Here is a 15,092-nt window from a genome sequence, read left to right on the forward strand (position 1 = left end):
TGTTTAAAAACATACATCAATATCATTTCGTGAACAGTGTCATCATTTTGATACAAAAGCAATAATAATACAAAAAAACATTACTAAATTAGTCCGGCTTACATAGTCTATTGTTGCACTTAATCTTTCATTTTTCAGTTATTAATATTTTCTACATTCTTCTCTTAGTAATAACTTTTACTTTTGAGCAAACCTAGTAATATCCATTTTCAAATTCTGATCTTAACCTTTAATATTCACTTTATATATATATATATATATATATATTGAATAAAAGTATGTATAACAATGTCCCTCCCATTTGTACCTTTGTAATTATTAATATGGCCAAAAAAGCTGCTACGTTGATCTAATGTTGTTATATATACCTATGCTAATGACTACATCTCAAAGTGTTGCTGAACAGGTGGTTCCAAATTGCTCAGAATTCCTTCCTTTCAATCCTATTCTCTATAAAAATGTAGAAACATTTGATATTTTTTGTAATCCAGTTTGTGGCGGGGTCTATGGGTCCGGTAGGGTAGGAAAGGAGAAAGCATCAAAATCAGAAGAGCATCAATGCAAAACCCACCCCTTTGGGTTCATTCATGGATTCTGTACAATTGTTCAAAAGATGCAGAGCTTGCATTGCAATGTTCTACCTGCCGTCTGGCTGATTTTGACACAAACAGACATACACAGACATACAAATGCCCCACAGATACTGCTGTTAAAATGCAGACAATCAACAGAATTCACATGTTCTTTATGAAGTTATTTGGTGCTTATCTGTGAAAGGATGAGCAGCAGTGAGTCCACCTACCTACTTACCTTGTATGGCTACCTACCTATCTTAGTATTGAAAAATACCACAAGGAAAAACAGGTATAGTATAGGTGGTACCTGGCTTAATAATAGTAATTGTGAGAGGGATCCTGGTGGACAATCATTTAAATATGGACAATCGTTTAAATATGAGACAGCAGTGTGCTGCAGCTGCCAAAAAAAGCCAGCACATTTCTAGGCTGCATAAACAGAGGGATAGAATCAAGATCATGTGAAGTATTAATAACACCACTTTATAAGGCCTTGGGAAGGCCACACTTGGAATACGGCATCCAGTTTTGCTTGCCACGATGTAAAAAAAGATGTTGAGACTCTAGAAAGAGTGCAGAGAAGAGCAATGAAGAGTATTAGGGGACTGGAGGCTAAAACATATAAAGAACGGTTGCAGGAATTGGGTATGTCTAGTTTGATGAAAAGAAGGTGACATGATGGCAGTCTTCCAATATCTCAGGGGTTTGCCAGAAAGAAGAGGGAGTCAAGCTATTCTTCAAAGCACCTGAGGGCAGGACAAAAAGCAACGGATGGAAACTAATCAAGGAGAGAAGCAACTTAGAATTAAGGAGAAATTTCCTGACAGTGAGAACAATTAATCAGTGGAAGTGATTGCTCCAGCACTGGAAGTTTTTAAGAAGAGATTGGACAGTCATTTGTCTGAAATGGTAGGTTTCCTGCCTGAGCAAGGGGTTGAACTAGAAGACCTCCAAGGTCCCTTCTAACTCTGTTATTCTGTTCTGTATAGAGGAAAGTGAGAGTTTCTGAGATTGAAATGTTGCGTTTGATTAATCCAAGATTGATGACCCTTGCGGATTTTTCAGAATTGTGGGCAATAGCATTTTTTCCTCTTTTTTTTTTTTTTTTTTTTTTGCTTGCTGCAAATACTATTAGATACTTTTTTCCAAGTTTTCTATTTGCACATTTAAGGGCAGTAAAGCTAAATGATAGAAATGGAGCTTTGTCTTGCAAAGGCCTATTGTGTCCATTTGCACTTTATCTTTTTTCCTTGGCAAATAATTGGATAACCAAACCCTGACCTTCTTATCAAACGTTGGCTTGATGAAACTAGTTGTGGGCCAAATGGGCTGATCTATACAATACAATAACAATACAGCCCATGTAGGCGTAGGGCTGCATTGCTATTGTCTTTCTCATCTTCTCATCTTTACTACTATGTTCTCCTATTGGTAGGTTATGATGTATCAATTGTTCAATCAATCAATCAATCAATCAGAACAGAGCTGAAAGGGACTTTGGAGGTCTTCTAGTCCACCGCCCCCTGCTCAAGCAAGGGACCTTATACAATTTCAGACAAGTAGCTGTCCAATTTCTTCTTAAAAACCTCCAGTGATGAAACACCCACAACTTCTGAAGGCAAAGCTGTTCCACTGGTTAATTGTCCTCACCGCTAGAAAGTTTCTCCTTAATTCCAGGTTGCTTTTCTCCTTGATTAGTTTCCACCCATTGCTTCTTGCCTTGCCTTCTGGTGCTTTGGAAAATAAGTTGACCCCCTCTTCTTTGGGGCAGCCCTCAAATACTGAAATGCTGCTGTCATGTTCACCTCTAGCCCTTCTTTTCTCTAGACTAGCCATACACCGTTCCTGCAACCCTTCTTCATATCTTAGTGGCACTTCTCTGCATGTTTTCCAAAATCTCAATTTTTCATCACATTTTTTGTAATGTGATGACCAAAACTGGATGCAGTATTCCAGGTGTGGTCTTACTAGGGTTTTATAAAGCGGTATTAATACTTTACGTGATTTGATTCTATGCATCTGTTTCTGCAACCAAGGATTGTGTTAGCTTTGTTGGCTGCTACTGCACGCTGCTGGCTTTGTGTTATGGCTTTGTATTAGCACATTGTTGTTTGTATCTTATGATTTATGATCTATGACTTATCATTTTGTTGTTTGTATGTACACTGAGAGCTTATGCACTGGAGACAAATTCCTTGTGTGTCCAGTCATACTTAGCCAATAAAGAATATTCTTCTATAGGTAGGCCTCTAAAGTTAGGGTTCTAAAAGTCAGGATATCAGTTTCGCTTTGGTATATTTAAAGCCTTGTGTTCTGACCCAGTCAAACGTAGTTAAACACAAACTTGTTTTAAAAGCAAAACCTATTTTATTGCAACACTGGGAATTACTTTCATTTCCAGCCAGAACTAATTATAAACAGTTCCCCAAGATAAGCACACACCTTTCAGTGCTGCGGAATGCTGCCCAAAACAGAAGTCTTCAATTATGACAGAAACCCACCAAAGTACCAGAAAAAAAACAACCATACACAAAGCTTCAAGGAGGACTCAGAATCTATCGAACTACTTTGCTTCCTGCAAAGATTTCGTCATCGAGGTCTGACTTTTATCCCTTATGGGAGGGGCAATCACCTCCCAGCCTTACTCCCAAGTCACCCCTTCTGTTTCAGCTGCTCTTGCCTTCTAGCAGCTCTGCACATATGCACACTGGGAACAGGCTCCCTGGGTCCTCTGCTTCGCTGCTGCCAGAGTCCGAAGGCAGCACCCCACTCCCAGATGGTCCTGGCCCCATCCCTGCATCAGACGCAGGACCCTCGTCCAAGTCCTCTCCAGACTCCCTGACTAGTTCCCTTTCTTCCTCACTGTCCGATTCTGCTGCCGGCTGCACCGGCTGCCCACAAACCACAACACCTTGTCTGGAAAAAAAACTGTCAAAGGATAACGGAAACTGTAATTTACTCTCAATTTGGCAGCCAGATTTGCTATGGGCAGGATACTGGACACGAAGACAAAGTATATTCAGATGCTGAACAACTGCTTACATTATAAACCAAATATACCAAATAATCCAGAGCTGCCAGAACAGATTCTTCCAGCTAATCCAAGCCACAGCAAAGAAGCCAGGCTGTCATTAAAAGAGCCAGGAAAATTTATTTCACAGCATACAGCAGAGGTGGTATTCAGCAGGTGCTGACCAGTTGTGGAGAACCAGTAGCGGAAATTTTGAGTACTTCGGAAAACCCGGAAATCCCACCTCTGACTGGCCCCGCCCCCATCTATTGTCTGCCTCCCGAGTCACAGCTGATTGGCTGGGTCTTCTTTGGTTGCCCTGCAGAGGAGAACGGAGCTGGAAAGCAGGTTAGTGGGGTGTGGAGGGAATGGGGATTTTGCAGTATCCTTCCCCTGCCACACCCACAGAACCAGTAGTAAAAAATTTTTTGAATCCTACCACTAGTCAGAAGGTCACAAAAGGAATTGTGGCAGCGAGAACAACAAAAGAAATAACTAGAAGTCAGCACAGCTTTGTTAAGAACAGATCATGCCAAACCAATCTTATTTCATTCTTCAACATAGTGACTAAATTAGTAGACCAGCAAAATACTGTGGACATCATATATTTAGATTTCAGCAAGGCATTCGACAAAGTAGACCACAACCTACTTCTTCGTAAGCTAGAAAAAAGTGGAATAGATAGCACCACCACTAGATGGACTCGCAACTGGCTGGCAAACCGTACTCAATGAGTAGTCCTTAATGGGTCTAAGTCTACATGGAGGGAAGTAAGCAGTGGGGTGCCACAAGGTTCCGTCTTAGGCCCAGTACTCTTCAATATCTTCATTAATGACTTAGATGAGGGAATAGAAGGGGAATTTACCAAATTTGCAGATGATACTAAGCTGGCAGGAATAGCTAACACACAAGAAGATAGGCTCAAGATCCAGATGGATCTTGACAGACTAGAATACTGGGCCATATCTAATAAAATAAAATTCAATATAGAGAAAAGTCAAGTCCTACACTTAGGCAAGAAAAACCAAAAGTACACATTATAGACTGGGTGAAACCAGGCTCAATAGCAGTAACTGTGAGAGGGATCTTGGAGTCTTATGGACAACCAGCTAAATAGGAGCCAGCAGTGTGCAGCCGCCGCCAAAAAAGCTAATGCAATCCTAAATTGCATTAACAGAGGGATACAATCGAGATCAAGTGAGGCACTAATACCACTCTATAAAGCCTTAGTAAGACCACACCTAGAGTACTGCATCCAGTTTTGGTCACCACATTATAAAAAGATGTTGAGACTCTAGAAAAAATGCAGAGAAGAGCAACCAGGATGATTAGGGGACTGGAGACTAAAACATATGAAGAATGGTTGCAGGAACTGGGCCTGACTAGTCTAGTAAAGAGAAGGACCAGGGGAGACATGATAGCAGTCTTCCAATATTTGAGGAGCTGTCGCAGAGAGGAAGGGGGTCAAGCTATTTTCTAAAGCACTTGAAGGCCAGACAAGGAATAATGGATGGAAACTGAACAAGGAGAGATTTAACCTGGAAATAAGGAGAAACTTTTTGACAGTGAGAACAATCAACCAATGGAACAGAAGTTGCCCTTGGAAGTTGTGGGAGCGCCATCAGTTGAGACTTTCAAGAAGAGATTGGACTGCCATTTGTCAGAAATGATGTAGGGTCTCCCGCTTGGGCAGGGGGTTGGACTAGATGACCTACAAGCTCCCTTCCAACTCTGATTATCTGTTATCTGTTAAAAGGGATTCTGGCAATGAGAACAACACATTCCACGCCAGTGTAGTTTTCTGCTAACTCAGGGATATATGGAGAGAACTTCTGCTTAACAGTGGCGGGAAATGGAAAGTGGTTTTTAGAGTTTAACAGCAAACTCATAGCGAACATTTTTCTTTTAACTTCCTGAAAGTACATGTAGAAACCACTCCACTCCACTCCTGGATGGAGAAAAAAAAAGTCATGTATCTATCGGGTTATTCATTTATTTGTAGGGGAAAAAAATTAGCGACATCAACAATTACGCGGCACATTATGGTTTCCTGGATCATTTTTCTCCTTGTTTTCCTGTTGCTTTTTAAAACGACACCCAGATTTAAAATGTAATTATGAAACTAAACAAGGACATTCGCAAGTTGTGCGTATACGTGTGTCCAACAAGTTCAGATGGCAACCACAACCTCACAGTAAAAAGACCTGCCCCTCCCATAGATGTCATAGAGTCTAATCTGGATATAGAAGTAGCAAACTGTCCCTGGGACTTCAGTATTTTGAATCAAACAGGAAACAGAAGTCTTTTAATTCAAAAGTGCTTTGACTTATTTATTGCTTCCTGGGGATTTCGAATAACCTCTTATCATGAGTGCCTGATTCGTTTGTTTACTCAAATCCTTTTCTCTTCTCACAAAGAGGCCTAATCGTGAACTATGAAACTACATTATGCGATGGGATGATGTGAAATATGAAAAAGAACCACTTATGGCACTACACACAAACATTCACTCTCAGTAAACAAGAATTAATATTAAGAGTCAACTGAGAATATGCTACTCCACTGACAATTTATTTAATAGTAATTCCGCTGCCATGGTCGATAAGAAGTCATAACAAACAGGGCAGAAAGTACAAGGAAGAAGCTTTTAATTACCATTGTGTTAATTAACATTACGAAGCTTAGGGGAACGGGATTAACTTTTGAATAAATATTATACAAGGATTTTAGAAGAAGGCAAGCAGAGGTGCATAATATACAGTATTATGAAAGGAACCACTGGCTTAATTCTATTTTCAGCTCATCAGCATTTTTGCAATATCTGTTTGGAGCACCTCAAGGCTCTGACACAATGAGCTTTGGACCAAATTAGGTTCTGAGCCTTCTGCTGAAAATATCAATAGTTGAATCACAGATACCATCAAGCTAATTTTTAATAATGGTCATTGAGATTGATGACTTGGCAAATATTGTATGGAGTTCTGGTTAAGAGCAAATATTAGCAGTTCATTGCATGGGAATGAATTTCAAGGAGTTGTTCAGATGTTTTCTTAACCAATCCTGCACTTGAAATAGACTGATGTAGAAGTCTCGTGGTTTGTATTCTTTGCTTGGCCGATCTCGTATTATCTCCCCATTGTCATTTTTATTCTTCTGTGCACATGGATCATACGTGCCCCAGCTGATCACACCCACCTATCGGGAAAGACAAAGGAATGGTAAATAATAAACTAGATAACCTCCATCTTCCAATAGGTTTTGGTTGATGTTCCCAAGTATGATGTCAAAATGTACATCATGAAGTCATTTTGCAAGAGCCGTGGTGGCGCAGTGGTTAGAATGTGGTATTGCAGGCTATCCACTGTAAGGAGTTTGATCCTGATCGGCTCAAGGTTGATTCAGCCTTTCATCCTTTCGAGGTGGGTACTATGAGGAGCCAGATTGTCGGGGGCAATATGCTAACTCTGTAAACAGTTAGAGTGGGGTGTAAAGCACTTTGAAACCATATGTAAGTGCTATTGCTATTTAACCTTTCATCATACTATCACACCCAAGTATGTCCAAAGTGGAGTTCTCATTGTGATGTCACCATGAACTTTTCGCGACTTGCCTTTCTGCTTCCTCATGGGTACTTACTAATTGAACATATGTGGTAACGGAAACAGGGTTGAAATGACTGCCTGCCAGATGACCCTTGCAATAACTTTTTCATCCCATCTCACCTCTAAGACATAGCCTATGACAGGGGTCCCCAAAGTTGACAACTTTAAGACTTGTGGACTTCAACTCCCAGAATTCCTTAGCCAACTGGCTGAGGAATTCTGGGAGTTGAAGTCCACAAGTCTTCAAGTTGTCAACTTTGGAGACCCCTGGCCTATGGGCTACTTGATAGCCTCCTCCAGATACACACTTGCATTTACTCTCACAATAATCCAGTGCCGTATGGTGGATAACGTGTAGTGCTAAGCCTAGAGTGAATCACCTATACAATACTACTGGTTTATTCCTGTTTTTGCAACCATACATGTTGGCCAATCATTGTTATTCTAACTTCTGCCTTCCTGACCTACCTTAAATGGAAATATTTTAAGGCATAAAAGTGGGACATATCTGCAGGAGAATTAAAGGCAGAGATTGTGTCTCATCCATTAAAGGTAAAGGTTCCCCTCGCACATACGTGCAAGTTGTTTCCAGCTCTAGGGGGGCGGTACTCATCTCCGTTACAAAGCCGAAGAGGCAGCGCTCCGTGGTCTCTGTGGTCATGTGGCCGGCATGACTAAACGCCGGAGGCGCACGGAACGCTGTTACCTTCCCACCAAAGTGGTCCCTATTTTTCTACTTGCATTTTTACATGCTTTCAAGCTGCTAGGTTGGCAGACGCCGGGACAAGTAATGGGAGCTCACTCCGTTACATGGCGCTAGGGATTCGAACCGCTGAACTGCTGACCTTTCTGATCAACAAACTCAGCGTCTTAGCCACTGAGCCGCCAAGTCCCTATCAGGAGAATTAAGGAAGGTGAAGAAAAAAAAACAGGGGAACTGTTTTGGAAAAGAAGATCATTGAGCCACGGAGCCCCTCCTTTTTGCTTAGTGCAAGAATTCAAGTAGAGCAAACCCAAGAGAAGGCTGCCCTGGTCTTTGCTGGAACCGCATCCAGGAAACAGGAGTCCAGTTCTTCCATTTCAGCGTCTTCCCACTGGAGCAGGGCTTCCTGCTCATCAGGAAGGTTTTCTAACACTCACCCTGAGGAATCTTGCCTTTTCTTATGCAAAGCATCTCGACTGTTCTCAGAGCATCTAAAGCAGGGGTATCAACTGTTAGGGATAACATTGTTTACCCTAACTGGTTTGGGTAAAAAATAATAAATAAGTTATCATGGTTTGTTGGTTAAAGTGTGTGTAACTTTAACTACAAGAATGTAATTAAGGGTGTGGTTGTAAAAGCACCATAAAAGAAGCAAGTCAATTGCAGCTCTCTCTCTCTGGCTTAATGATCCCTAATTACTGGATGGATTGATGACTGCGTTTTTCCTTACTGGAACGGAGGAGAGAAAGGAGTGTTGATTTCTCAACGGAGAGAAGAGATAATACGGACTGATTTATTGTAAGTGAACTGACATTGGCTATTCAACACGGACTTTGCAAATTGAGTATCCCCGACTGGACTGACTGAAATGATACATGACTAATGGACCGTTTATTTTGACTATGCTATAATTCCTAATGGAATAAACTATATTTTTGATAGCACAAGCGTATCTGTTTTTTACTGCGTGTTAACTAAAATACAAACTTATCTCACACATTTACCTGTCTGCCTATCTGACTACGCTACACATTCTGTTTAGTTTGTTTTCCTTAACACTCGTTGGGGAATTCAGGCTTAACATCAACATCAAAGCCTGTGGGCTGGAGGGTCGCAGGAGGCTATCACAGCTGGAAATGGAGCTCACGAGGGCCGTGGGGGGCCCTCCGGAGCTCTGTTTTCGCTGGCAGAGGGTTGTGGGTGGCTGTTGCAGCTGAAAACGGTGCTGAGTGAGCCCGTTTTTGCTGGCAGAGTGTTCGGGGCCAGCAGAGGCACCCCTGACAGGACGGATGTCGATCTGGCCACGCCCACCCTAGCCACGCTCACCCCAGCCTCCCGAGATCAAACACCACCCTGAGGCGGCCCTCAGCGAAATCGAGGTTGACACTCCTGATCTGAAGTTTGAGCAAGTGTCCATCCCCCACAAATGCCACAATGAGATTATAATCACCACCACTACTCTAAAGATCGCAGGACTTTGTGTAAGTTCACATACTGAACTAAGTTCTAATTATCATGGTCAAGCCGTACCACTGTAGTTAGTTCAATAAATCACATCTTTTTAAAAAAAAAACAAAACCTGGCCGGAGCCAGATGAAAAGAGCCTTAACCAACTAACTTCAGCTAGTTTTTTTTGTTTTTTTTAGCGTATGGCCCGTGTTAGCCAGGTATCACCGAGGTGGCTGGCTGCCTCTGTGAAAGGACTTTTTTTGGGGTGGTGTTATCTTTACCCGTGGGAAGCCTGAATGCCAGTAGGCAATTAGGGGAGGCTCCTTTCTTGTCCCTCCATGGTTTATTTGCTCATGGGAATCAAGCTGCTGACCAAGAGGTGGATATTCAGCAGGTTCTGACCAGTTCTGGAGAACCGGTAGAGGACATTTTGAGTAGTTTAGAGAACCTGCAAATCCCACCTCTGACTGGCCCCGCCAACCCCATCTCTTCTCTGCCTCCCGAGTCCCAGCTGATTGGCTGGGTCTTCTTTTGTTGCCCTGCACAGGAGAACGGAGCTGGAAAGCAGGTTAATGGGGTGAGGCGGGAATGGGGATTTTGCAGTATCCTTCGCCTGCCACACCCACTAAGCCATGCCCGCCAAGCCACGCCATGCCCACAGAACGGGTAGTAAAACATTTTGAATCCCACTACTGTGCTGACCTCAGCGGTGCGCGGGCACAGTCTTAGCAACGTGAGCCACCACGGCCCCTACTTCAGCTAGTGTACATGCCACATTCAAATCCAGTACATAATTCTACTACCTGAAAATGTCTTTCTCTCCTTTCCACGAAGAGCGATCCCCCGGATTCACCTGAAAAAGGCGGGAGAAGGGAAATTAAACAAGAGGACAAATTTCACCACTTCCTGCCACCTCCAGGAGGAAAAAGTTCAAACGTTCAGGCTGGGCAAAACTTAACCGCCGATCAGATGAACAATAGAAGGATAAGGTTTTGTTCTTTCTCCTGATCAGAGATCTATCTTTACACCTGGGGAGACCTAAGACGGAGGACTTCTAAACCTACGGACCTAATGCTTTTGTTTAAAGACAATTGTTTATATATCACTAGCCTTTGATAGGTTTATTTTTAAGAGACAACAGATTGTCTTATGCAGATCATACATCTTAGAATCTTGTTGTTGTTAGTTGCAAAGTTGTGTCCGACCCAACGTGACCCCATGGACAACATTCCTTCAGGCCTTCCTGTCCTCTACCATCCCTCAGAGTCCATTTAAGCTCACTGCTTCAGGGACTCCATCCAGCCACCTCATTCTCTGCCGTCTCCTTCTTCTTCTTTGGCCCTCAATCGTTCCCAGCATTAGGCTCTTCTCCAGAGAGTCCTTCCTTCTCATGAGGTGGCCAAAGTCTTTTGAGTTTCATCTTCAGGATCTGGCCTTCTAAAGAGCAGTCAGGGTTGATCTCCTCTAGGACTGACCGGTTGGATCGCCTTGCTGGAAAAGACTCACAGGAATCTTCTCCAGCATTACTCCTACTATTTCATTTGAAATGCCAATTCATATCCTACGGTTGATAAAGCCAAACAGAAAACTATTCTGGTCATCAAGATGCAAACTATGTCAGGGAGTAGCCAGCTGTTCCATGGAGGGAATGCCTCCTCCTCCTCCTCCTCCTTCTCATTAATCAATGCACTGTAGGATAAAGGACTGACCACAGAACATAGCAACTAGACAATAAATGCAAGCCAGTTGCCAAGCACTCTAAATGCATTTATGTGACTGTGGTGAGAGTGGGGATGAGATATGACAACCATAACTTTGAGGATTGGTACTGGTCCTAAGTGGCTTTTGTTGACTGTAATGTTGATCGTTTAGCGACTGGTTGTAAGTCTAGAACTCCCCGTATTTCTAAAGGATTGGGGAGTGGGAACGGTGCAAAATGCTCCTTGTCTAATGACTCCAACTTAGGTGACATAGCTTGGCCAGAATTCAACCCTCCCTCTTTGACGTACCACACTTCTACATGCATTGGGGATATAGTGTCACACCTCTTTTGCAGGTAAAATTCACCTTTGCAAGTGTAGGCTTCCAGCGATTTATCTTCTCCACTGCACAGGAACCTGTCAGTCACCACATCGTCGACATTGGACACATTGGCATATATCATTCCCTCCTGAATAGCTCCAGAAACGCACATGGGACGCTGCAAGAAGCCACAGTTTAACAGATCTGTTACGGGAGTAGCTAATTGGGCCATTGGTTCAAGGGCTCTCGTGTGTGTGTGTGTGTGTGTGTGTGTGTGTTCGTTCAAATTGGATTCTATGGAAATTCTCAGTCATCCAGGTCATGGTTGTCCCAAAGATGCTTTTTCAAAAGGCAACTGGACTTCGCTTTTTCTTGAAGGCGTTTCGCTTCTCATCCAAGGAGCTTCTTCACTTCTGACTGAATGGTGGAGGGTGGAAGGATTCATAGCACAGTCCTCAACTATCTCCAGTGTACAACACACTCCCTTGCAGCAGTTCCAAGAAGGTTCCACACCAATTTGCACTATTCAGGTGACCCTGAGGGCACAGATAAACCTCAGAGAGAGTGCTAAGGACCGGATGACTGCAAGGAATGTAAGTCCTTCCATCCTCCACAATTCTGTCACAACTGAAGAAGGTTCTTGGATGAGAAGCGAAACGTCTTCAAAGAAAAACGAAGTCCAGTTGCCTTTTGAAAAAAAAAAAACACCTTTGGGACTTCAAATTGGGTTTTGAATACTGGTGACTGCCTCTACTAGTCCCTAAAGCAGTGTTTCTCAACTCTGGCAACGTTAAGACCTGTAGACTTCAAATCCCAGAATTCCCCAGCCAGTATCACCACTGCCCTACAGTTATCTTGGAAATATTTTTCAAAAGTGGCTTGGCATTGCCTCATTCCTAGGGCTGAATGGAAGACAGTGGCTCAAGGTCACCCAGCTGGTTTTGTGCCTAAGGCAGGACAAAAACACCCCGTGGTCTCCATCTGTTCTTTGAGACAATAGAAAACTGTACTGGTGTGAAATCAGCTGCCTCCAATGTTGATTTCTCTCCTGCCTCCATTGTGTCTGTTCAGAGCCACCACTAAAGGCTTCTGGCTTTGCAACCTTCCTGAACATTTGTAAATATCGCCACCCCGCAGTTAGGATAATTTTGGAGAGATATCTGGCTAAATGCAATAAAGCCAGGCCTTTGGGTCATCATGGCTGGATGTCATCTGGCTTTCTTGCTTTATCACAGGGGATTCCAAACGTGGCAACTTTAAGGGTTGTGGACTTCAACTCCCAAAATTCCTCAGCCAGGAATTCTGGGAGATGAAGCCCACTAGCCTTAAATTTGCCACCTTTGGAGGCCGCTGTTTATCATGCCACTGTTTATCATTATTCCCCATTCAGCTGGTGCATCCTCTTGTTCATCGCACAGCTTCATTGCTCAGAACAAGCTCTGCAACCAGATCTTTGGTTTAGGGGCTCACCCTACATGTGGGGAAGTGGGAGAAGCTCCCTTTCTCACGGAGGGGCAGAATAAACCCTCTGAACAGCTGGTGTGGAAAAAAAGAGGGTAACACTCCCACTTCAGCCTGCCTGGGTTGGTTTCAAATCTATGCCCAAATTATCCCAAAGGTGTTTTTTTCCAAAAGGCGACTGGACTTTCTTGGTTTTCTATTTCCTTTGAAAATGTTTCGCTTCTCCTCCTCAGCTAGAGTTGAATTAGAGATGAGAAGTTAGAACTGAAGAAGCTACTCGGGTGAGAAGCAAAATGTTTTCAAAGGAAAAAAAAACCCAAGGAAAAAGCACTTTTGGGACAACCATGACCTGGATGATTAAGATCTCCATAGTCATTGTGCCCAAAATAAAGTATAATACAGTAAGATTCAGCTAAGTGGGTTTTTTTTCTTCCAGTGACCTGCTATAGAAGCCAAATGTTGGATTCTGAAGAAGCAGGAGAGAAAGATTATTGATGCTTTGAACTTGGTGATGGAAATACTGACTGGAAGTTTCAAAAAGTTGGGTTGGTGACAGACCATCCATCCATCCATCAGCCTCAGAGTCTTTTCCCACTGCAAGTTCCTCACCAATGACATTTACTCATTGCCTAGTTCTCCATCTCTGAGTCAGAGAAAACGATCAACATAAATCTATCATTCCTGTGGCCTGTTGTTTTCCTGCCTTTTCCCCAGTCCTACTTTTCTAAACTAAGGTAAAGCAACACAGCCGAATGGATTTTATTTAGCTTTGGGCTGTCTTTTCAGCACTATTAGCTTGAAGAGGGAATTCATTACTTTAAGGACGGTTTAAGCCTACCACACAAATAGGCCTGAGATGAAATGAACGCAGTGTCATGGGGATAGAAAAAAAGAGATTTCCCAAACATTGTTTATGCAAATGGCACTCAGTCACTCTAACTCAGTCTTTCTCAACCTCGGCCATTTTAAGACAAGTGAACTTCACCTCCCAGAATTCCCCAGGTAGCATGCTGGCTAGGGAGTTCTTGGAGTTGAAGTCCACCCGTCTTAAAGAGGCCAAGATTGAGAAACACTGCTATAACTAATATATGTATTTATATTCTTCTCCGTTCCTATCAATTGTATTGCTGTTGTTAGTTGCGAAATCGTGTCTGACCCATCACGACCCCATGGACAACATTCCTTCAGGCCTTCCTGTCCTCTCCCATCCTCCAGAGTCCATTTAAGCTCACACCAACTGCTTCAGGGACTCCATCCAGCCACCTCATTCTCTGTCGTCCACCTTCTTCTATTGCCCTCAATCTTTCCCAGCATGAGGCTCTTCTCCAGGGAGTCCTTCCTTCTCCATAGGTGGCCAAAGTCTTTGAGTTTCATCTTCAGGATCTGGCTTTCTAAAGAGCAATCAGGGTTGATCTCCTCTAGGACTGACCGGTTGGATGGCTTTGCAGTCCAAGGGACTCACAGGAGTTTTCTCCAGCACCAGAGTTCAAAGGCCTAAATTCTTTGTATACATTATTCATATAGTGCCAATTTTGTTAACATTTTTTTTTTTTTTAGCCAGAGCCACGGCTCTTGGTTTTATAATGAGCTTTGGTGGGATACAGAACAAAAGGTGAACTTGGACAGAGCAAAAAACAAAACAAAACACCCTTTCTGCTTTCTCTCCTGTGAGTTTGCTCTCTGAATAAATTGGGAGTGTGGTTGTATATGTGTAGCATTTGCATAGAGCAATTGGTTGGTTTCATCTGATGAAAAAGCTGGTGCATTCTAATGATGAAGCCACAACATTTGAGAAAAAAAGCCTCCCCTCCCCACACCTCATTTTGGGAGCATCAAAAGTTTCTACTTTTCCCATATGGTGCAAAATCTGAAATACAACGAAGTATAGTACCTTCTGCATGAGTTTTTTATTTTTTCCAGGAGTGTAACAACAAAAATAAACTTGATTGTGAAAAATTCGATTTTTGTAACAGGCTTGTCAACATATGGAATACTTTACCCGATTCAGTTGTTTCAGCTACTAACTTTCACAGTTTTAATTCCAATTTGACTTCTGTGGACCTGGTACCCTATTTAAGTTTCCCAAGGAGGCGTGCGTAAGTGCACTAACGTGCTTACGGTCCCTATCACATTTTAGCTTTTTCATTTTGTTCGTTCGGATTTGTAATTTTTTGTTTCACCAATAATTAATTAATTTAAAATAAGCTTTAAAGCTGCATTTTTGTATTTTCAAGGGAATGGCGAATTAACATTCTCTGATTCGTTTTCAT

General features: G+C 42.6%; 1 protein-coding gene across 1 annotated transcript in view; it reads right to left on the bottom strand.

Moving 5' to 3' along the window:
- Window positions 1-6,211: 6,211 nt before the first annotated feature.
- The window catches only part of C2 (complement C2), a 67,057-nt gene continuing 58,176 nt past the window's right edge, over window positions 6,212-15,092 (bottom strand). Inside the window, exons 16-18 of the mRNA XM_087952955.1 lie at window positions 11,407-11,539; window positions 10,143-10,192; window positions 6,212-6,780 (exon numbers count right to left, since the gene is read on the bottom strand). Of these exons, the coding sequence (XP_087809081.1) occupies window positions 6,592-6,780; window positions 10,143-10,192; window positions 11,407-11,539 (372 nt within the window). The 3' untranslated portion in view covers window positions 6,212-6,591. The remainder of the gene's footprint in view (window positions 6,781-10,142; window positions 10,193-11,406; window positions 11,540-15,092) is intronic.

The sequence above is a fragment of the Notechis scutatus genome, chromosome 2 (genome assembly GCF_049901735.1).
Source record: "Notechis scutatus isolate UNSWTSFEM ecotype Mainland chromosome 2, rNotScu1.2, whole genome shotgun sequence".
NCBI lineage: Eukaryota > Metazoa > Chordata > Lepidosauria > Squamata > Elapidae > Notechis > Notechis scutatus.